Source organism: Centruroides vittatus, unplaced genomic scaffold (genome assembly GCF_030686945.1).
Source record: "Centruroides vittatus isolate TY-2023 unplaced genomic scaffold, ASM3068694v2 contig_1090, whole genome shotgun sequence".
NCBI lineage: Eukaryota > Metazoa > Arthropoda > Arachnida > Scorpiones > Buthidae > Centruroides > Centruroides vittatus.
In genome coordinates this window covers 173884-197338 of record NW_027120702.1, presented here as the reverse complement: position 1 = coordinate 197338, position 23455 = coordinate 173884, and the positions used below count along the sequence as shown (strand labels likewise).

The 23455-nt window shown below is 29.2% G+C and overlaps 1 protein-coding gene across 10 annotated transcripts in view; it reads right to left on the bottom strand.

Annotated features, from left to right (window-relative positions):
- Positions 1–23455, bottom strand: part of LOC136975786 (cleavage and polyadenylation specificity factor subunit 6-like) — a 105601-nt gene that overhangs the window by 3287 nt on the left and 78859 nt on the right. For 7 of the 10 annotated variants that reach the window (XM_067270918.1, XM_067270909.1, XM_067270966.1 and 4 more), the window contains 4 exons: positions 22901–23102; positions 22102–22214; positions 21103–21250; positions 17844–18063 (listed from right to left, as the gene is read on the bottom strand). In XM_067270918.1, coding sequence (XP_067127019.1) covers positions 17853–18063; positions 21103–21250; positions 22102–22214; positions 22901–23102 — 674 coding nt within the window. In that variant the 3' untranslated portion in view covers positions 17844–17852. The remainder of the gene's footprint in view (positions 1–17843; positions 18064–21102; positions 21251–22101; positions 22215–22900; positions 23103–23455) is intronic. The other 3 variants (XM_067270926.1, XM_067270972.1, XM_067270952.1) reach the window with 1 other exon arrangement.

Below are 23455 nucleotides of genomic sequence, written 5' to 3'. Positions count from 1 at the left end.
TTTGAACTCGTTCTTATCTCTGCTACGGCTGCAACTGGCAAAGGAACGAATCGAAAGCAAATTCGCTGCCGGAGGAGTCAGAGTCGGTAAAAGTAGACAGACTCCTATTTTATATTTCATACTTTGCATTAAGCTCCTCATAGGAGTGTTAACCTTTTATCTTGAATTATAGGAGCCTCCTATAATGCAAGATCTTTCTTTGCATATAACTAATCATCATTGATTTCTTTTCAGAAATTTGTATTTGAATACACTCTGTGTTAGCTAATTCTAAATTTTTCTTGTCAAAATATTTTTTCCCTAGGCACATAAGACACTAATTACTTTACACAGGTTTTATGAGATATGTTTATTGAGACTTGGCTTTCAATCTTTGTTACATTAGATACTTTCAGTACTAATACATTTATTACCATTAGTTACAGTTCATCTTGTACTGTACATTCACAAAAAAGTTTTAATAAAGCATTGTTTGCTTTTTAGTAACCTTATTTTCATATATATAAAAAAATTAATTATCTGTATCATAAAAATTTTAACTTTTTCCAAACTTACAAGTTAGTATAAAAATAGAAATTGCATGTGTGATTTTTGTGTACTTGTAAACTAGTGTGCATTTACGTATTTCACAGGTAGATTTAATAATTCATAAAACGTGCAATGCCGTAAGGTTTGCGCATAAATTTAACTTCAAAATACAGCCACATACAGTGCCACTATCACCACAATATATTTTTTTTTTTTTGCAGCAGAAAACATTGTTTAGAATTCATTTCTTCAATAAAATATATTTAGAGAAAAATGGCATTTACAACATTATGGCATTGCACACTTCATATAAAAATTACAGTAGAGAGTCGTTTATAAGAACCCCGGTTATCCGAACACTTTCCGGTCGGAATGTGTCGTGCCGAATCAAACGTTTTTGATACTAGATTAACTTCTAAAGTATAATTTTTATGTTTTTATATTTTTCAATATATTTATTTTGTTTGTACAAAATAAAGAAATGATTTTTAACGATATGATAGCCTCGATTATTATTATAAAAATTTTCGTTAGGCTTAAAATCGATAAAAATTCGACACGCAACAGAGAAAAATTTCAACGTCGGATAGGTTAAAATATTTTTTCGTACATAATCGGTTATCCGAACAACCCCGGTCCCCAATTGATTCGGATAAACAACTCTCCACGGATCCTAATTCCTAAATAAGGGTTTTGATTGATTTATTTATTTTATAGGAAAACAATTTATAAGTAATTAGGATTTATTACGAAGTTTAATATTTTCAAGAATCCCTCTTATCTACAAATACTAAGATACAAACTAAGAAACTTGCTGTAATGCCACGATTCTTAACATTTTTATATAGAATATGGTATTTCGTTACTTAATCCTTTTAAATTGCAATAATTGTTAGATTTGCAAGTTAATCATTTTTGCAATTTAATAATTTTAAATTGATAAGAATGTGAGATTCTAAATTTGTATTCCATAAAATGTGATGAACCAGGCACTCAAAATTTCTTTAGTAAGATTAGTTTTACAGATATGCAGGGCTTAGCAGTCATGGCGATAAAAAAAAGTGAGAAAAGAGAGTTCACACTGAAAAAAAGCTAAAAAAGCTAATAGTGTTAAAATGAACGAAAACAGGCGTTATTAAAAAAAACACACAAACGAACACATATTTTGTATCAATAACATTGCATATGATATTAGATTGATTATTAAGTGGACTGATAAGATTAAATATGAAAATAGTTAGGCTGAGTTTATACTCCAGAAAAGTGACCAGTAAGACTGCATTAAGCCAGAACAGGTCCGCATTAAGTTTTCATGTGCCCCGTACAGAATTTCCACCGTTACACAGCAAAGCAAATGGAATAGTAACATAACTACCAGAATGTGTTTCCATATAACATGCCAAATTTCAAATGCCATTTATTTCAAGGTACATTTTTTGATTTCTTCATTAAAAAAAATGTAATTAAAGAAAAAAAAACAACTTCTGGCAGAATCAGTGGGTTGCATGTTCATTATATAGCAGGGGTGGGCAAGCAAAAGTTCAGTGGGAGCCGAAATGTAGGTTTTGCAAAATGCATGGGAGCTGCAGTTCTGTACTTTTTTATTCTGTACCTGGATTGTATTATATAATATAGAACAAGTATTGAATTTTTTTAATAAACATATTTTCACAAAACTGTGGAAATAAAACTGTAAAAATAATAATAAAAAGCAGAAATTAACACTTTCAGCAAGAGCCACATAAAATTCAAAAAGAGCCACATGTGGCTCTCGGAATCTCATTTGCCCACCTCTGTTATATAGCAATACCACTAGTAATTGTGACCCAATCATTTATTTGGTAATTTTATCAATATTTTTTTAATGATTAAAAATAAAATTACAGCATTCATTACTGGTAATACTAGTCTCCAAATCTATTCCCCTGAATGCAATAAAACAATTTGTTAGTCATTGGACCCACAACTGACAGAGAAGAGAGTTTATGAAAACAATGTAATTAAACATTTAGCAGTTTGTTGTCCTTCACAGTGGGGAACCGGCAGAGTCTATTACTTTCACGGGAGAAAATATACAAAGCTTTCTACTACCCTCAAGTTGAAAAATATACAATCCCATGAAATTTAACAAATCTGACGTTAATAAGCAAATAATGAAATTATTTACAAAGAGTTGATATTTGATAAGTTTAGTTTTTTGCTCTTATAGATCAAATTACAGAAATTATAAATAAAAACCTCATTTTTAAAAAATTAAAATCATGAAATTTCGCTCACAAAAGATCAAGATGGAACGCACACTTTGCATTTTTATAATCGCTTTGTTTTATTAGACACAGATATTATTCCTATATAGATTTATTAATTATAATAAACATACATTATGTATACAATTACATTAAAATAACACTGTAATTAATGTCTGAAATGAAAAAATAATTGAATCGAGTCTCGCCTCCATATTAATTAACGCGTTGTTATGGGGGGCCTAGTAGAAGCTGTAATTTTCTGGGGAGGGGCACCAGGTTAACTGGGGGGTGTGCCCACCCATGCCCTTTCCTGGCTACGCCCATGTTAAAGCGCCACAGTAATTAATTGATTACGTCGCATCAAATTAAATAATTTATAAAAATTGAAATAATAAATACGTTTATAAAATAATTGGCTGTATCTGTTCGCAATGATAATGTAAAACACACTGTACTTATAGTTTAGCATTTCCGATATTTAATTTATTTTTGAATTTTAAAATATAAGAAAAACAATTTTTTAAATAAAGTTTTACGCATTGATATCTGCAACTTTAGATAATACAAGGATATAAGAATCCATCAAAAAAGTTAATTAATAATAATTAAAATCAAGAAAAAGTATAAGTTTCTTTCGAGGTAAGGAAACTTGTAAAAAGTCAGGTACGCGATCACATGATGCCCGTCTCCCCACTTTGCGTAACCAAATGGTCGAGGTTGAAATAAAACCCCAGCAGAAGTAAAAACAAACATCGGCGCGTGTATAGGACAATAAACTTGAACGGGAGCGAAGATGAGACATGACACCATGTAATTTATGCTAATTACTTTCCTAATATTAAAATATTAAAATCTTCAATAAATTATAATTAAATTAATTTTTTGACTGAGTTCGACTAGAAGCATATCGAAAAGCTAGATTAAAGTGAAAATAGCGGTTTTTCGACGCTAAATATTTACAAATTAATTTTTTAATTTGGTGCCGGATTGACCGCAGCTGTTCGAATGCGCACGTGCATGAAGAGTTTTATAGTTTGTCGAAATGGAAAATGAAGGACACCGTTAGAATGCAGAAAACCATGGTGCATGCCAAATATATAAGCACCCACTTAAAACCAAACTTTTGTCTTTGTCTAAAGATTGTCTCTACAGAAGTTATTAATATTTAGGATATTAGTTTAAAATCTTGTATTTCCTGGCACGAGATTCGCTCGATCTTTAATTTTACAGAGTGCTAGAAAGATACAAGCTTTGAAACGAGTGTCCTACAACATTTTATTTAATAATAACAGTAGAAATCAAATTTATTATTGCTCAACAATTATTTTTTCGGTTTTTCTACGGTAGTCAAAAACGAGTAAATGCCATCGTTTAAGCTAAAGAATAGCAGGCAGTTGGGAAGAAGTTTGCTTAGCAACTTACTTCAGAAAGTATTGGGTTCTATACGATTTTCCGTTGCTAAAACATGAGTTTTTACTGTTAGTATTAAATAAAAATCTATTTCTTTCTTTTGTCCACTGCACTTAAATAAATACAAATGCTAAAAATAATACTGTATAAAAATCACTTTTAACGCCGAACTAGAAGTGTACTTGACTTAATGCAGCGTGATTATATCGAAGCGCTGCGGAGATTGGTATTTCACAAAGATACAAGCAAGGAGAACCCACGTGCAAATTCTTACAGCATGTGCAGAGTATCAAGCTTTGGGAAGCTCCTTGTTTTGTTAGGCTATATAAATGTAGTACACTACATGTGTGTATGACAGTGCCTTAACATGTTGCGCACAGTCCATAAGGCATACGGGGAAGTGCTGGTTGCTATTTCGCTCCTGAGTGCATTTACGAAAAAAAAATTTCACATGGGAAGTGAAAAAAGCTAAAAAAGTGAGTTTTTCTCAGAAAAAGCTAAAAAAGAGAAAAGCTATGAAAAAAAGATAAAAAAGCTAAAAAAGAGAGTCACCTTAAGCCCTGGATATGCAAAATGTTTATTAAAACCTACTTATTGTAATGCATCATTATTAATAAATTAATTATTATTCCCCAACATTTTTGTATACCATAAATTATCGCGTATAAGTCAGCCCGTATCTGGTCGATCTCAAAAATTCGTCTTAGTCTTATTTGCCGTATAAATTTACTTCTAGACATTCGGTAAGCGGGAAGTGAAATGTGGACGTGGTATATACGTGTACATTGGAGGCTTTTCGAGCTTAAAGCGTCGACTTATACATGCCATAATTTATGGTATATCTGCTTACAATTAGCTGTTAAGTTCTGAAAAAATAAAGAGAAATGACAAAATGTATTACAATCTTAAAAACTATTTTCAAATATGATGATAATTATGAGATAAAGGCTGGAAATTATGTTCTGATGATAATTTTTCCAAATAATTATCATCATAATCTAAATCTACTAAGTTGATTAATAATTTGGAGAAAAATAATGATTACGCTCATCATTAATTAATATTCAAACTGGTATTTTAATGGAAAATAATTTTTAAATTAAACAATTTAGAAATGTTTGAGAAAAAAAATTATTTGAAACTGGAGTTCTCCAATATCAATTGGGAGACTAAATAATTCGGCAATAAACATATCTATCAAAAAACCTTAACTGAACTCCTGCAAGAGGACCTGAAGATCCCAATTTGTAGATTGAAAATGTTAGTTCGAAAGTTTTATTTCAAATTAAATCTCACTGGAATTCAATTAAGACTCTCTGATAGACATGTTTATTTTGAAAAGACTGAAATCCACATTCTTACAAATCAAATGAGTATTTTCCCAGTTACGATACCATAATATTCCAAAGTAGGTTTAGGCGTACATAAATTCTGATTAACAGTGTTCAGGTGGAATAATTCAGAGTATATTTTGATTACTAGTTATACAAATCTGAGAGAATCTAAGGCTGATACTTTTTGCTTAAATTGATAAAATTTAAAAACTTTAACAAACAAAACCTTTTTGTTTGTACTTAGGAGTCACAGAGGGCCTTCCTTTCGTCTTAGAAGGAAGTTCCCGAGGAAAGATGTTGACTTTGATATCAACCCAACAAGAAAGTTCCTTGTTGCTTCTCTCCTCAAGTGACTCGAATCATACTAATTATTGGACGAACGAAATCCCATAAGACCAAATCACAAACGCTCAATACTGGAACTGGAAACCGAATTCTCGAGAAAGTTTGTGTCTAAACCGAAAGACTTTCCTGCCAAAAGCAAGAAACGGCGGCCAAACCCCGCCAACGATTCAGAAAAAAATAGGGAACCGAAATGAGTATTATATTTAACTCAAATAAATATGGAAACTCTCTCTCTCTAGATTAGTTTAGTGGATTTGATTTGTAAGAATGTGGAAATCCACATTCTTACAAATGTGAGAATTCTTACAATTCTCCACCAACGCCCATTTATGGCGTTGATGGTATTGATGCTCACGTAACGTCAATTAATGCGATATAACCAAGAATAAAGTTCAGTATTGAAAAACTAAACTTATTTTATATCAAAAGCACTTGCTGATGAAAGAATGGAGGATAGAGATTGCATAGCATTTATGTTCTGTTTAGAAGAAGCCAGAATTTTTAGTACTCGATTATATCGCACTTTTTCTTTGTCTCCCGACAAGCGCGATATAACAAGGAGCTACTGTATTTCCAGTAAACCACGAATACTTAAAAAGTTTTTGGCATCTGTTAATAATCAGTAATGGAAAATAATGATGTTCTTTCATTCTGATTATTCTGGATATTTTCAGCTTCCTTCTTTTTTGGCTCCTCTTGCTTTTGAACACTTTTAACACTAACAAGCATTACGTGTGCTGCCCGTACTTTCATGCTCTTTGCTGTTAATGGCCTTCTCCAGTTTTTTTTTTGTTTGCTGCTTTTAACAAAACTTGGCCTGTCATGTGTATTTCACTTTCTTCTACATTTTTCTGATTTAAGCACTCTTTCTGACATTGACTCTCTATCGGGAGGAAGTGCCCAGCATGAAATTGAAAATCCCTGTTCCACATCAGCATTGCCAAATAGTATAAGTAAAATAATGTTTTACTAATATTTTCATAAATAACAAGAAACTTTTTCTTGCAGATAAATAAAAAGTATCATTATTACAATGTTGTTAACCTATTGGGAAGCATGTGAAAATTTTTCCTGCAAGCAATAACGCGTTTTACTTTTTACAACACTAAAAATTTATTAAATAAATTAAAAGATTCGATGTGTAAATATGAATTTACATTTTTGTTTACTTTTTTAGTCTCTCAATTAACACACAATTATAATCAGCATAAGAGAAGAGATTAATAATACTTACTATATGGAATAATTATACTTGTCGTCAATTTAAACATACATTTAGAAATGTATAGACGTAATTAAATGTTAACAATATTCTATGAAATCATTAAAATAACTTTATTCTATTTAACTCACGTTTATGAAAATCATTTAAAGATAAATAAAATAGAAAATGTTCTTGTGAAACGACAACTCCATGACCCAATTGCTAATTAAAACCAAATGATCTGCCAAAATATTGGAACAATTAAATGGTCAGAAACGAAATAATTTGTCCAGAGGTAGGAGGTTACACCGTTATCTTGTGTTAATTTTAATAATTACAATATATTTTAAATTTAGAAGCGACAACAGTGTTATCGGCTTGAGAAATTAATCCCTCGGCATAGTGTTTTCTCCTACAAAGGGATTTTCTTAGAAAACAGCCAAAAACATAGGGATGCTTAACATACTTATTTTTAATCCCCGTAAACAGAAATGCAACTATGAAGAACTAGGTTTTTGGCTAATATGGCATGAGTACATAACTTTACTCAATATTAGCTTCTGAATTTGTAATGAGAGGGATTTTTTTACGTGCATGAAAGACTTTTTACATACGCGAAAGGAATTTTTGTTTCCTATAACCTAATAACAATAAGCAGAAGTTGCGATTTTGAGTCCCGCTCAGGGCCGAATATTTTTTTCCAGAAAATTCTAGTCCGATAATTCGGCAGATCGTTTGGCTTTAAAATTATTTTTGATTGGTCCCACATCTTAATTAAGCATGTGGAATTGACCAAAAATGTGAAAAAAATGAGGATACTTCAAAAAAGTGAGTGACTCCGAGGCCTATTTCTATTGCAAAAGAGCTAATCTCAAAAATTTATTTATAAATAGTGAGGAAGCTGAAAATATATAAAATACAACATAACTATAAAAATCTATTTTATTACGTAGGAAAATGGGAAAACTTTAATGGTTGGCAGAACACAAAAATTTAATTGTTATTATGATAATTCATGTACTATATAATATTTCTGGCTATATTTATGTAAAGAATAATCAACTACTTAGAGAGAAAATATCGTTTAAAATAATAATAAATGAATAGAACAGTTCTCTTGCAGTTTCCATTAGAATAAGTAAATAATTTTCCAAAGTTTACACCAAAAATTAGATGTAACGTCAGATATTTACACTGTCGATGTAATGTCAATGTTCACATGCGAGATGCTGACAGTGTAAACATCTGACATACATAAATGAATATATTTAAGGCATTAAAACAAAATGATTATAAAACTAAGACAATTAAATTCTAGAATAATATGAATTTAACAAATATCATAGGCTAGACGTAACACAAAACTTAAAACAATTGGTTAATTTATACACAGTCCTCGCTTAGCATTGTCAACAAGTTCTTGGAAACTTCGACGTTAAGAAAATATACATAACGAAACCAATTTTATTATCGCGTAAATAATATAAACAAGGCATTATTTGGTTAATATTATTATAATTAGATCGTCTTTGCAACCTCCGACATTTATTTTCCGCCTCACGGAATCAATTTTACCATTTGTAAGAAAATTCAACGACAGTAACTGTAAATGATTATCGATTACAAATACATTTGTATCCTTTCTGGACGACATTATAACAAAACAACGTTAAGCGAGGACTTGTTGTGCTTTTAAGAGGAAAATCTCACCAGAAATATTTGAGTTCTATGAGTAATGCTTTTTATTTAAAGAGAAACTTAGTCATATAAAATTTTAAAATCAATTTGTCGAGGTTTGAATTATCTGTCTCAAAATAACTTTCTTTCCTCATTTTATATCTATAAACTCGTTACTAGAAATGTTATAAAGTAAATATTTTCTCGTAATAAAATTTACAGATTTTAATTTTTAAACGTGTCAGAGTATAACCGAAATGGTTAATAAATAAACAACAATTTACATGAAAAAGTTTAGAACTATTCATAAGATGTTTCATTAACAAACTATTAAAGAAAAAAAAAAATTAAATAAAAATACCGCAAGCAAACACGGGAAGTACAGGATAAAAATAAACTCGTATATCAACAATGGCAGTTTAATTTACAATGTACAATTCATTAATATTTGAACAAGTTCGGTTCCCGTATCGAGATTAGGAACATTTTAGACGGATAATTCACCGCCGCAAACGATTAACGATTTAATTTCTAAACTTCGTTTCGTAAAACAATTTATTATTTTCACAATAATGCATTCCAAATTTCTTTTCATTTTAGATAATCGTTTACATAGCCGACAAACTGTGTTAACAAATTATAATTTCTAAACAAATGCGTGAAAACAAAATTTATCAAAAATGATTTTGAATGTATTTATTATTAATATTATTATATTTAAAAGTAAAGAAATAATTTCAGTACAAATAAGGAGAGATTTTATATTAAAAAATGCGATTACATAGCACAAAGAAGCTGTATGAAATTAATAAATTAAGCAAAATTTCAAGATCAAATTCAATTGTCGCGGTCGACTAAACGATTTTTAAAAGGGAATAAAATCGTTTACAAATAAATGGCATTATAATTCTCATATATTTCAATGCAGGAGAATACAGAAAACTCTTTGTTAAGAAATATTATAAACAACAACACAAAGAAAGAGCCTAGGTAACATTATTCTACATTAATCGAGGAAGAAAAATTATCGTTAACATCAATTTACAAATTACTAAGTTTATTTTTTTTACTTTAAAATTTAAATTTTAAATCTATAATTACATTTTTCTTTTGAAAAAAAAAAAATTATTACGAAGAAAATATTGAACATGCGCTGTTCAATATTTTTTTCTACTCAAAATAGTTTTACTTAAATTAACAATGTTTAAAATATAATTAATGTGCAAAAATTATGATCCAAATCAACATGTATCAATTACAAATCATGAAAAAGAATTGAAATTTTGTTTATTTATCATATTACAGATTTTTTAATTTAATTTAATTTCACAGTTCCATTTTACGAAGAAGAAAAACAATACATAATTTTTTTGAATTTCTCCCTTATTTCATATTAGCACTTTATGAACTTTTTTGCTATTCGAGTCACAAGTAAAATGTTTTATTATAACGAAGACAGGAGCATGCAAAACCAAATTAACATATTAAAAACAGAATATTTTATGTACTTTACATAATAAAATAAAATAATTTTTGAAATTTTCTGGCAGTTTATAATTTTAAACACATTAATTGAACAAGATTAAATTTGAATACGCTACAAAGTTAACATACAAAAATTTATAAATTTCATAATTAAATGTTTTCATTTCTCAAATTCGACGAGCGAATTACAGAAAAATAAATTTTCAATCTGATTATTAAAAAGAAAAGAAAAAAAAACTGAAGCGTTAAAATTTAATTCGAGAATATATCTTTAAACTAGAAGGTACGTTACAACATTTTACTTATAAAATTTCATCTATAATAAACCGAAGCGCTCGTTCTCGTATTTGCATCATAATATTGCATTTTAAGACTTATTTACATCGACAAACTATATACAAATTTACTAATAAAAAATAAAATACAGACACAGACACAATTAAAATTAACTTAACTGTGAATTTTTTCAAGAAAAATAAATAAATAAAAAAAAAAACTTATAAAATATGTACAAACTATTATCTATACTTTAATACCTATTTATACAGTTGTTGCTATTAATACATTTGCACAAATGCTGTAGGCACATTTGTAATTGAGAATTCATTATCATAAAATACGTGAAATTAATTAATGACAAAAAATAATATGTAATTATTTGTTTTTATGCAAACTATACAATTACCCTGAAATGAAATCCAAATTCACATCATCCTCTATCTCAATTACTGTAAAAAAATATACTTCTTAATCACATCGCTACATCACATTTGCAGAGTATTATTTATATATACTTTTCCTGAATTACAGCTTGAACTTAACAATGAAACTATCAAACAGTTTATATATATATATAACTGGAACAACTTAAAAATGACAGTATTAAAACAAATTATACAGTTCAATTTGAAATAAAATAAAACTAATTTTCTTTTGTATTATAACATGCATAGGGAACGTTCGTAACTTGTTTGATATATCATTCGTAAAATAATAACGAATTAATTTTCTGGTTAAACTTACTACTTTAAAAAACAAATAACAGAATTTAATAAAACAAAAATACATTATTTAAACATAAATATCCGAGAAGAATTTTTTTAAGGCGCCGAATACATTGCGTTAAAATTCTATCGTAAGCAAACAATATAGTAAAAATGATCTCGCTACATTCAATAATACTCTTGTTTTGTTAATAAAAAAAAAAAAAACATATCAGTTATATAAATTTCTAATAAAAACAGAAAAAATATAAGAAAAACAAAACGGATTAAGTTATTTTTAGATAATCCAGTCGAAGAGAAAAAGACAGCAAGCTGAATGAAATAGTAATACAATAATAAATATGGTTTATAATTTAAAATCTAAATTTAAATATAAAATTTTGTCATTTTAACATATAAACACACTTAAATAAATAATATATTATAAAATAGTGATTGAATAAAAACTATCTAGCAACTTCGACAATAATTTACACTGAAGAGACTTATCAATAAAGCCAATAACTGTAAAATGGCTATTTTAATTAGTAATAAGTACAGTATCTGAACTTAAAATTTAGAACATCACCGAGATTATCATCTTTAATTATAGAAAATTAACACTGAATTATCCTCGTAAGGCAATTCAAAGATCACATTACTAAAAGTAAACTACGTACAGCTCGTTTCGTAAATCTTGCCGGGATGCGCGATAGCAGGGACGAGTCTATTTACTCACCAAAGAGAACAGATTATTTGATGAATCTGTGATAAGGTCACCAAAAAAAAAAAAAAGGAGCTCTCGAACTTTATAAAAATTCCAGAGTTGCAACCAAGTACCGCACATTGCCCAGACGAGACGTACGAAACAACCTGTATTTTAATCACATTTATTTTATTAATTAATATATATTAATTATAAATTTAATGAGAAAAATTAACACTGGTGGCAATGTATGAAATCAGAATCACTGTTAAACATATGAAATTGATATTATTTTGATATAGGAAAAAATAGGGGTTTAAAATATAAGCAAATTTAATATATTTACATAAATTGTGAAAGTATTCTTTTGCAAAATGTTTTCTTGTTTTTCCTTCTTTTTAAATTTTAAATAAATCTGTTTATTATTACAGTGAGTAGTGTGCAACAAACACAAAGCTGTTTTAATTTGTACAAACATTTAACTAACTAATCCTACATATTGCACTTTTTTTATCGTATATACAGTGCAAGATTTATTTCAATCCCAAATCTAATTGTTTCCGTAAGAAAGGACCCTCTTTAATAATGTATTTCGACCTTTCAAAGTATTTTTTAAACATTTAATAGTAGCTACCGATTAGACACACATTTTTTCACATATAAATATAATTTACAAAACATTTTGAATACTTGACCATTAATCATTTTTCCTATTCAGTATTTGAAATAAATTAAAATGAAACTAACAATATATTAAGCAAATTTTATACAAAATAACTGAACATTTTCGTTTTTACTGAAAGTCTAGCTGAAATTCAGAAATCACATTCACATTGAATATTTATTAATATGTATATATATATAAAATCAATGTCTATGTGAAAATGAAGCAGTGGATAATCATACTAAAATATTCATTTTATTAAATCTTTTACTGTACATTACTACATTATTCAAAAACAAGCAGTTTGAAATTCTGCATTATAAAAATATATAGATAACAGGTTTACACGAAAACTTTAAAATTTGTGTTATCCGAGGTTAATAACAAACTATTGATAGTTTAGCGATTAATTCCGTTTTCAACTTGTTTTAATGAAAAACAGATGAGTGAAATTCAAAATCTTGAAGAAATTACTGAATTATTTTCAAATTTAAAGTACAGTAGAGCATCGATTATCCGACTCAATTGGGGACTGGGGTCGGTCGGATAACCGAAAAGTATGAAAAAATACATTATTAGTATATCGCTATTAACCTACTTCGCGTTGAATTTTCGTCGACGTTAAACCTAACAAAATTGTTTTTAAATAATAATCGTCGCTATTGTATCGTTAAAAATTAATTCTTTATTTTGCACAAAATAAATACAAAAATAAAGAAAAATAGAAAATTAAGCCTGGTTTAAATACTGGCCTCCCTTTCACAATCGAGCCAGCGTTGCCGGCTAAAACATGCAAAAATTTAACAAAAATAATATTAAAGTAGCCAAGACATAGCCAAATATTGTAGCGCCACATCGCTAGCAAACATTTGAATTTGCCGACTAGAACGCGGTCGGTTAACCGATGCGACGGTCGATCGGGGGTCGGATAATCGATGCTCTACTGCACTATTTTTTCGCCTTTTTGATAACTATACAATTTTTGATTTAATAAATGTTTGACTAATGAATAAAAATGCTTTTTCCAAAATTATCTATTAAATATATTATTAAAAAATAGCAAATTTTTAATATTTAAGATAAAATAAATTGTAAATACTCTTGGATAAATTTCTTTATGTAGTTATATGTAGTATGGTCTTGTTTTACATGGGTTTGCATGTAGAAGACGAAATTCTGTATAACACCGAAAGCAGCCTTAGACAATTGCCAAAGACATGTTTATGCAACAATTTACAATTAATAGAAAAAATCTAAATCATATTTAAAACATTTTACTTATGTTTTTACTATATATACTGAATTTCATAATTAGAATAGTACGTACAGTACATTAATAATCGGAATTATGCCCATTCATCCAAGAGTTAATCTAGCCATTCACTATCTGTGAAAATATAAATCTGTAATTACTACTACCACGTGAAACAAGACTACTGGAGTTTGAATAAACATTTATCAAATCAAAAAATATAGCTATCAGTAAAAGACAAGAGGAAAAAAAATAATGCTTCAAATAAAATAAAAGCGTGTACTACTTTAAAAAAATGTTTTGTTTATTAACAGTTCTTGGTACCAAAGAAGATTGCTAGAATAAGATTAAGCAATCATTTTTTTAAATATAAAACTATATAAATTTTAGATAATCTCCACTTTACTAATTTAAATTTCTTTAGACAGAGTTGTTTTTATACACATTTTTATTCAAAAAATAATAATCTTATTACAAATTTCTTGAAAAATTTGAAAAACAATCGAAATTTCCAATACAAAAATCCTAAATAATTAATAGTAGTAAAATAATAATAAAAAATTTACTACGTAAAACCTTACAATATACAAACGGTTCTCAAAACAGCCAAATAATAATTATATGTGAAAAATGTATTAACATACATCATTCCATATCCTGACTAAATCATACGTACAGTACCTATCCCTCTTTTTGCACAGTGGATACATTTCAAAGAGTGCTGTGAAACAAAGAGTCGCGTAAGAAGTACAGTACACGCATCCCGTAGAAAAATGCTTCGTAGGATCCACAAATTTAACGGAACGAAAAAAATAAGTAATTTACGAAACACGGGCTTTTTTTACTCTAACTTCATTTATCGTTAACATTATTTGTGTATGTAAATATAGTAAAAATAAGGTAGCACAGGAAACATGAAATCAACACACAGTATTCTTTGATGTACTGTACTGCGCTTAAAAAAGATAAACGAACTCTTTGATTTTAACAAAAAGAGTAACTTCGTTAAAATGGCATTATTGTTCAAAAAGAGTTAAATTTAAAAATTTTCAAATATAGTGTTTTTTCCCGTGTAAAAGTAATCAGTCGTGTAAGAAGAGGGATAGGTGTACTTAGAAATATGTACCAGAAATTTTTTTCTTGAAAATTTAATGGTACTTCAGAATGGAAATATTCAACTATACCTCACATTTAACTTATAAAAACATTATAAATTTTCATCTTGTTATAAAAATGTAGATTTAAATTAAATCTAATAAAAGATGAAAGCATATTTCTTTCATATCGGAATATGGATTTTACAAAATAAATTTATTAACAATGTTTTCGTGCTTCGGATTTTTAAGAATTTATTAAAAATATATAATTAACATAATTGTTAAAATATATTTGTTTTCTGTTCTTCTCTCTCTTATTGAAAGAAAAAACTCGGGAAGAAAATTTCGGATGTTTATAGTTTCCTCCGCAATAATTTATAGCTTAACGAAATATAATTTTGACGTAGAAAAGAAGAGGTTTTAACACAATATATTCATTTATTTTTTTAAAGATTGAAAAAAATTGTTAATAAGAGTAACGATAAAGAAATTGTGTTAGTAAATGAAAGCAGTGTTTGAATTTTGAATAAATTACACCAAAGAATTCACTGCTGTATTATATAGCATATTATGTAATTGCAAACAACCAGATTAAAATCTGGATACAAGACTTATAACAAAAAGACATTTGAAACTGATTGACAATGCATTATTCCGTTTCATGATATATATAATACTGAAAATATAATTATTTATAAAGTAAAGTAAAATAAAAGTAACTTATTAAATTTGAATATATTGTAATTCTTGTAACTAATAGCAAGTGCTAAGAAAAAATAGTTCAGTAGGCTTTCAGTAAATAAAAGATGGTGCATATTTAGTTATTTACCATCATTCATTCCGATATCAGATTTGTGGCTTTTCATAACTTTAATACATAATACAAACAAAAAGAAAAGAAAATAGTATTGAATAACATACTGTAATTTAAAAATCCATTCATTTTAATCATATTTTTTTCATTAAAACATAGAGAGAGACTATAAACAGACTGAACTGTTACATTGCCTCACATTTTTACATATTCAGTTTCTGTATATGATGTCAGTATTTAGGCATCTATAAACATGTATACATTGCTACATAATATGTTATATAAAACATAGGATAACATTTAATAAGAGAAAGAAGAAAAACAAACGTAAGCTTAAAAATAATTTAACTGAATGTTAACATCTCTTCAGAAACAGAGAGAGAGAAATTCTTCAAACATCAATAGCATACAAATTTTTTGCAGTTTGACATTTATATTCATTGATGATTTAAGAAATGAAATAAAATAATACGCATCCTTATTCTATCTTATTCTACTCATTTCTATAGTATTTCAATACAATATAACTTAAAATTAAATTTTTGCCAATTTTTCTCTATAATATTACACTATAGTATTAAAATACCATCAACAGGAAAATTGTTCCTGTAATTATTTAAATGTATAATTAAAATTACTTTAGATTTTTCAACATCTGTTTACTTATACAGATGTTATAATAATTATTAATCAAAATAAAATGGCAGTTCATAAATTATTCGATTATCTAATGCGATTACGTTTCAATTAAAAACTATGACACATCGTATATAAAATTTATTCCTTACTAATAAATTTATTTTTAATTTTTTTTATAATCACAGAATAAAATTGTTGATTTTTATTTTATGTCTAATAAACACATCCAACCATAACTTATAAATTTACGAAGTAGACACTAGAGGGAAAAAATCATTGTAATAATTGTAAATAAAAGAATTCCATAAATGTTAAAGGAAAAAATAAAAATTTCCAACCTGGGTTTAATTAAAGTTATTTAATAATGAGTAAATTGATAAGCCAATTAAAAAAATTTTAGCATTAATTTGGAAATGAATATAAACTGACCCAGCCCTTATCTTATTATTTATTGAATGTATCACGTTCAAACAAAAATTACTTATATATAAATATTTTTTTAGTAAATTTTCAAAATATTAATTAAAAAAAAAGTCTAGACAAACCTTGTAAGTATTTGTATTCATACCTTAGTTTAAAAATATATAGTGGAATCCAAAAATGCAATAAAAAATGTTTAGAAACTAATAAAACAACTGATTGACTCTGAACTTATTTCTGAGTATGTCGCACGCAAGAATTTAAAAGACGACGACAACGCAAGCAGTAAATGTTACACAAAATGGGAACGGGTAGACGGACACATTAGAAAATAAAATGTTAAATTACTAAAGAGCTGCCACTATTTAAACAGATTAGGGATTTTACGATCCCAAAAAGTGCTTAATCTGATTAAATAATGGTGACTCCAAAAGTTTTGAATTTTACTTTCTAATATACATAATAAGCAAACATTACATTACGAAACAATTAAATAATTCTCAAAATCACCTTTTTTTTTTATATTTCTAGTATTTTTTATACTAAACACTGACATAATTTTGTCAAAAAGGAGGACAAATTAAAAATCTTTTTAATTCGCATAACTAAATAATGATAAATAGTCATACTCTCTAATTAATATTCTGAAAATTCAGATTTAACATGTCGTAAATGAACTTACTTTCAAATCCTGTATAATCAATGAGATAATGACTGAGTCAGTCAATTCATTTCAGAAGAAAATACACGATTTTAATTTTTCAACACATACATGCTAAATTATTATTTACATCAAATATTTATTAAAAGAATTCTAAAACAATACAAAAATTCAACACAGTAAAAATACCGCTCATTCTTCAAATTAAACAATAACCCCTAATATTGCACAAAATCAGTTTGTAAATACAAACATACTTACCTATAAACATCTGTTAATCTGAAAAAATCTTTTAAAATCTCTAATATATTAATTTAACAGATAAGAAAACATAAGAAACAGATAAGAAGTTTATGAATATAAATCACAACTGACCTTAATGCGTTAATGTCGGCTGCTACGATGTTCTCTGTCTCGGTCTCTATCCCTGTCTTTCTCTCTGTAACGGTCATCGTGGTAACGATCTCGTTCTCTACTGCGTTCTCTGTAATCTCTATCTCTACTTCTCGATCTATCCCGTCTACTCGACTTTTCTCTTCGAGACGATCTCTCTCGAGAACGTTCTCTCTCTCGGGAACGAGGCCTATCTTTACTCCTATAAAAACAAAATTCCTTAGATGTTGAGAGTGTGGATGAGATGGAAATTTTAATTAACCATGACAAAATATATCAAATTAATTAAGAATAATGCTTAAATTTCATATATTATATAAAGAAAAATTTTCCCAACACTTAATAAAAATGAAAGGATGTGATCACATCTTTCCCCACATTTACTTCCTTTCCAAAAGTGACACACATCTTCCGAGTGTGCGTGTCACCAGGAACTTTCATCCAAAATTCATTTATTTGTCAAAAACTTTAACAACACCTAAAACAGACATTGAAATCAAGGGGGAGGATCCCCAAAATGAAAAGACAAACATCGAAACCAACAAGGAGAATTCACTGATCTCCTCCTTTTCGTGTGAATGTCCCATCCTCGATCCCTTCGACCGCCATTCGCCATAGACACCTTAGCAACAAACATTTGATAGTGAACTGTACCATAAAGGAGCCTAACTCTACCCAACCTACCTGAACCCTCTCCACACTGTCATCAGGATGTTTGGTGACCTCAAGACTTCAATCAAGCTGATCAAGGTATTTAGCATCGCAAATAATAATGTAAATTCTCTCTCAGTTAGGAATCCGTTAACCCAGTACCTACTATTATGTTATGCTATATCAACCTTATCCAGTATGTAGTGTAACTCTACCCAACCTTATCCATTTTATGATGTTATAAGAACACTATAACAGAACTCTCTGTTATCCTTTCTAAACATGTAAATAGTTTACATAAATAAATAGGTATTATTTCTTTATAATAAGGTTGTGCACTTCAATTGGCTGTGTCATCTCTCAGGCTGTCTCCATCCCAGATTCAAACTGCCTACATTTGCAACCTCTCACACAAAAGCAAAACTGCAGCTAACAACGTTTCTGCGCCTGCCTAAAAGGCACAGTGGTGTCAGTCCCGACATAAGCATCACTGGTCTGGTGCTGACCCTCTGGTCACAATGTTATAAAACACTTATACAGTAGAGCGTCGATAAGTGGAACGTCAGTAAGTGGAATGGCCGGAAAGTGGAACGATTTTCAGTCGGACTGTGTCGTGCTGAATCGAATGTTTTTGATACTAAATTTACTTCTAAAGTATAATTTTCATGTTTTTTATATTCTTTAATATATTTATTTTGTTTGTACAAAATGCAGAAATAATTTTTAACGATATGATAGCCTCTATGATTATAAAAATTTTCGTTAGGCTTAAAATTGACGAAAATTCAACAGGAAGCAACACGCAACGGAGAAAAATTCAACAGGAAGCGATACGCAACGGAGAAAAATTTGAACATCGGACAGGTTAATGTATTTTTTCGTACAAAGTCGGAAACTGGAACAAATCATTAACTGGAAGGACCCCAGAACCCAATTGGTTCCACTTATCGACGCTCTACTGTAGATATATTTTATATACTAAAATACTGAAATTGTAGCATTCATCATGTTAAAATTATTAAAAATTTATTTATTTATGATGTTACAGTATTATTGACGATTCTTTCAATTTGGATGGCCAATGATGTGGCATTATCCACTACCAGTCATAAACATGTGTCGAGTTTGTGCAAAGGCAAAAATGTTCAGTGTTTTGGAGGCTGAGATTGGTTCCTCCTCATTAAATTTGTTTCACGACGTTCTGCCATCCTTCCCACATACAATCATGAGTCCACAGCAACTTATCTCCTTACTCAAGGACATTCAACTTCCAGGTCAGAGATTCTTCACAGTGTGCAACTTCAAATTGCTATATCGTCAAGTAAGACTGAGCCATGTTTTCGTTGTTTAAGAGATTTCTTAATACATTACATCAATAATGTGTCCAATCACCACTACAACATCTTGGAATTGGCAGACATTCTGTGCCACACCTACTCCTTTGCCTTTGAAGAAACTACTTACCTACAACAGCAAGATGTCCCAATGGGAAGTCCACTTTCAGGTATCTTGTATGAATTGGTCATCCGTAAGCTGGAAGACTCCATCCTCACTAAATATTTTAACAGAATGGCCTGATACATAGACAATATCTTTATTCTTTGGCACACTGAACTTGATATACAGCTAGTATTGGGTGACTTTAATAAAAACTCTTATGGGTTACAGCTCAACCTAGAACAGCATAGCCATGAGGGAGTAACTTCTTAGATGTTGGCATCAAATTCAGAGATGGATGCATAGTCACAGGAGTGTACAGAAAACCAACCTACTAACCTCATATTCATTCAACAATCCTCAAACAATCTCATTTCATACAAGATGGGCCACTTTTAACTTTCTAGTCTGTAGAGCATTTTTGCACATATCCAATTCAAGTAATAGGATGAAAGAATTACAAATCATCATCATCATCCAGGCAGTATAACATGGATTTTATAAGAAGTCTATTAGGTAATCATAGAACACCAAACCAACCACATACATCCCGAGACCTGCAACCCACCTTGCTCCGAGACACACAAGCTGGTCACATACTTGTACGACTCAGCTCTGGCCTGTTTACAAAGAGAGAGCACATATCAATAACATCAACATGGCCTATAAAAGGAGCCCAAATATTTTTCCTCTCCTTAGAAATGACAAAGACCTGACAGTTTGGAAATATTCACCGGGTGTATACTCCATCTCCCTTATCGACTACCAAACTCAAAAAGAGTTTGGAATACATTGGAACAACTAGCAGATAGATCACCTCCCACACAAAAGATCATCATATGAACAGTTTAGGGGTCAGTTTTCCACTGCATTTTGCCAGGACAACAGCAAAATTTTCTTTAACACAAGAATTCGGTTTATCGGTGTTTGTTTTAAGACAAGTCAACTGTACATATATTTTAATTATTAAATATATTAACGGCTTATGATTTGTAATATCTCTCAATTATTACTCATAGAAAATTTATGTGCATATTGATTATACACAATGAGCTATGATACTGCCTGTTAGGTTTGAATTTCACTATCAATTACTAAACCTTCCAAAAGAGTTACATTTTAATTTCTTATAAAAATTTTAAAAACAACTTACCTTGAACCGTAAGATTTTGATTCAATACCATGCAATGTGTCTTGTAAAGAACTAATCAAAATTTTACAACGATCATCATTAGCCACCTTAGACTGTTTAATTAGCGAAATAGCAGTGACAAGTGTCTCAATAGCACTAGCAAAATCACCTAAAATTAAAAATGTAATTATTAGCACTTAATTATTATTTACAAATTTTAAAAAATATTTTAACTGTTACAGTCTCTCTCTAGAAAAGCTGTAAAAATATCTTTAAATATTAAAAATCTTAAACAGGGTCGTAGCAAAGGTGTTGTACATAGCTGAATCTATAATTTAATGACTATGAACTTTGAGAATTCTTAAAATCTTGATTAGTACAGTTATTAACTTAATAATGATTATTATATGTCTAAAAAGAGAATCCAACTCAAAATATTTGAAATGGAATATCTAGCAATTAAATGGGACATAAAAAACTGAAAATTTCAATATGCTCTAAATCGATGGTGCTAGACCTTGCTTGATTTCTGTACCTCTTGGCAGCCCATTTTCCTAAGTTCTATTTCCCATTTCTGCAAAGTTTTATTTCGCATGTTTGTCAGATAGTGGTGCGTTGGTAAAAATTGAAAGGCAATGAAGAAAGGACATATAATTATATTTTTATTTAAAATTAGACATCACGTCACCAAAGGCCTCAATGGAAAATCCAAATATTCTTATAGTACATCCACGATTATTATTATTATTATAATAATTTTTTGTGTATCCCTATACCATCAAGCACATATCCCGATGGGAATCGCTGCTCTGAACTATTCTTTTCCAATAATTTCAACGTTAATAAAATTACCGAAACTAAGAAAAGACAATAATGTAACTACTGATATCAATTCATTCAATTATTAACAGAACTTATTAATCAAATATGGAAGTAACCTATAATCTCAATAGTTTATTAGTTTGTATTTGATTTAGATTTTTGTATAATTTAAACCTGAAGTCTGAAAAATGATTTTACCTGCACTAGCATCTGCAACAGCTCTTGCAATAGCACTACTTGACACAGTTCTATTTCGATTCATTATTTCCTCAAATTCTGCTTCACTAATTGAAGGTGCTGGAGGCTCATGCCTATAATAAAAATAAATGTATATCAAACTTAGTTAAAAATAAACAGTTCAGTACTTGCATTGATATATTATCATACAAGCTTTTAACACTTATATTAAATTGTCATTTTTTCATATGTTTAACATGTAATACCATATTATATATATACTCTGCAGGAAACTGCTAGAACAAGATACTTTTATTATTGCAGGGAGCAGTGTATGCTCCGTACACTCAAATTCACAATTGCAATTTAAAATTGGCATATAACCCATCTCATTGGATAACCCACATTCTTTTCAAAATTGCCTTTTAAATACCAATAACCTACAGGTTATATGCATGAAAATACTGTAACCATAAAAAGTTTTTAATAAACTCATAAACATGATATAGAAAAAGATGACAGTAATAATTCCATATATTTCACTTAAATTTTCTTCTCTGTTGCCTTGTTGAATTTTCGTCGATGTTAAGCGTGAGATAGCCAAGGGCTATAGGGGACGAATCCTATTAACCGCTTGTTCGGCGCGGTCCGATAGAGCCAGACTGTGCCGAATAACTGCCAAATTTATTTCTAATCTATAATCATATATCCGAAATTTAGCCTGATCATTTACAGCAGTTGTCTGTGTGTTTGCTTATGATATCGGGTTTTGTTTGATGTATATTAAGTAAGAATAATTTTAATTTTAAAAAATATCTACCTGTCTGGCGGTAGACTTCTGTAATCGGGATACTGGCTACCAGGTGGACGATTGTACATATCACCTGGTTGAGAAGTGGGTGGTGGACCTTGTGGTACTCCCTGATGAGAATGCGGTGTAAAAAATGCAGGGTTTACGTGTGGTGCGGGATTTACGTGGGACGTAGGCGGTGGCATCGAAGGTGGCATGCCCGGACCTGAAACTATTTATAAATTAGTTAATCGATTCAAATAAAATAAAATACATTAATAATAATAAAATTTTCATAAAAGATTACTATTTAGATTAATTAACAATCATAACAATAAAAAACAAATAAACTGTTTCAAGTGTACTTTAAATTCGGACAGACAATGAACGTCATCTATGTAAAACAGTGTCAACAAACATATTTTTTTAAACAAGCTATGTAATTATTTCATAGTATTGTAAAATTAATTCATTAATAAAATTTACCAAATTCAATAAAACGCTTTAACGGAGTAACAAATTACATAGAATTTTTTGTATTCATATGTAATTTGTTACGACATTAAAGATTTCATCGATTTAAAT